General features: G+C 46.8%; 1 protein-coding gene across 1 annotated transcript; it reads left to right on the forward strand.

Annotated features, from left to right (window-relative positions):
* On the forward strand, nucleotides 1–582 carry LOC120431929 (uncharacterized protein K02A2.6-like). Its single transcript, XM_039597069.1, has one exon. It carries the CDS (start codon nucleotides 1–3, stop codon nucleotides 580–582), a length of 582 nt encoding a protein of 193 aa, XP_039453003.1.
* Nucleotides 583–1,297: the final 715 nt, after the last annotated feature.

Here is a 1,297-nt window from a genome sequence, read left to right on the forward strand (position 1 = left end):
ATGTTTGGACGCCGCATCCGGACGAATCTGGAACTGCTCTTGCCACCACCACCAAAACCACCAAGCGAGGCAACGGAGTTGAAAGGTGGTTCCCGGAAGCGACGGTTTGAACCGCACGACCTGGTTTACGCGAAGCTGTACAGCGGAAACAAGTGGCACTGGGCGCCTGGCGTTGTTTGCGACCGGGTTGGCCAGGTGATGTATACCGTTTGGGTCGAGGACCGCCGTATGCTCCGATCGCACGCAAATCAGCTTCTCAGTCGTGCAGATTGGGATCCGAAGACAGATGGAGCAGAGAAGCCGAAGTTGGCCCTCGACATCCTGCTGGATTCCTGGAATCTGTCGAAACCAACCTCGGCTGCGGACCCAACAACACCGACGGTCTTGGACCCGTCACTACAGTCAGCAAGTTCGGATCAACGCTCGTCACCTGGTGTCCCAGAATGCTCGCCATCCATACCAAGATCACCCGAGCAGGTTGCACCACCTGAAAGCGAGCCTGCGTCGCTGGTACTGGGGCTTCGTCGTTCTACACGAGTTCGAAAGAAGCCTCAGCGGTTCAACTCGTACCAGCTCAATTGAGATGGGGGGATGTTGGGACAACCTAATCAGCGATGGTCCCCACCAGTCCGCACGCCGCTGGACTCGAACTTGGCGTCTGGAACGCCCAGGTCACGACGTCACCACAGCGCATACGTAGAGGAGGTTCCGGTTGTCAAATGGATTCAATAAAGCCATTCCGTGTTTAATTACTTACAAGATAACACGTTGTTTTATTTGTTGGACATTAAGTCTTATTTTGTCCTTGCTTTTAATTTGTTAAATGTTACACGGAGAGACTGTGCCCAGAAATTTTGACAATTAAAATTGTTGATTTTACTTTCGTAAATTTTAACAAAAAAGTACTTGTTACTGCCAATTCTCAGTCAAAATAACCAAAATTCAGTATTAATTTAATGACCTGTTTGTTAAAAATGCTAAAGGCAAAAAGCTAACAGATTTCCCGAACTCGAATGAACGTGTTCGACTGTTAGCTTTGGTTTTAGGAAAATCAAAAATTTTGTTGGTTGAATATAATTTACGATTGGTTGAATATTTAAAAGATGAACTTGGGTTTGTTTACGTCTGTCATTTGAAGTCAGGATTCGAACAAGAGCGGTCGATTTGTTGAGTTTGTGTTGTTAATTGTGGAGTGAGCGGATGTGAAAGGTGAAAATCACACTTTTTGGCTAATGTTGAAGTGCCAATTCAAAGTGAACACTGTTGCAACTGTGGAGGTGCAATTGGTGAGTAAGCT

Source organism: Culex pipiens, chromosome 1 (assembly GCF_016801865.2).
Source record: "Culex pipiens pallens isolate TS chromosome 1, TS_CPP_V2, whole genome shotgun sequence".
Taxonomy (NCBI): Eukaryota; Metazoa; Arthropoda; class Insecta; order Diptera; family Culicidae; genus Culex; species Culex pipiens.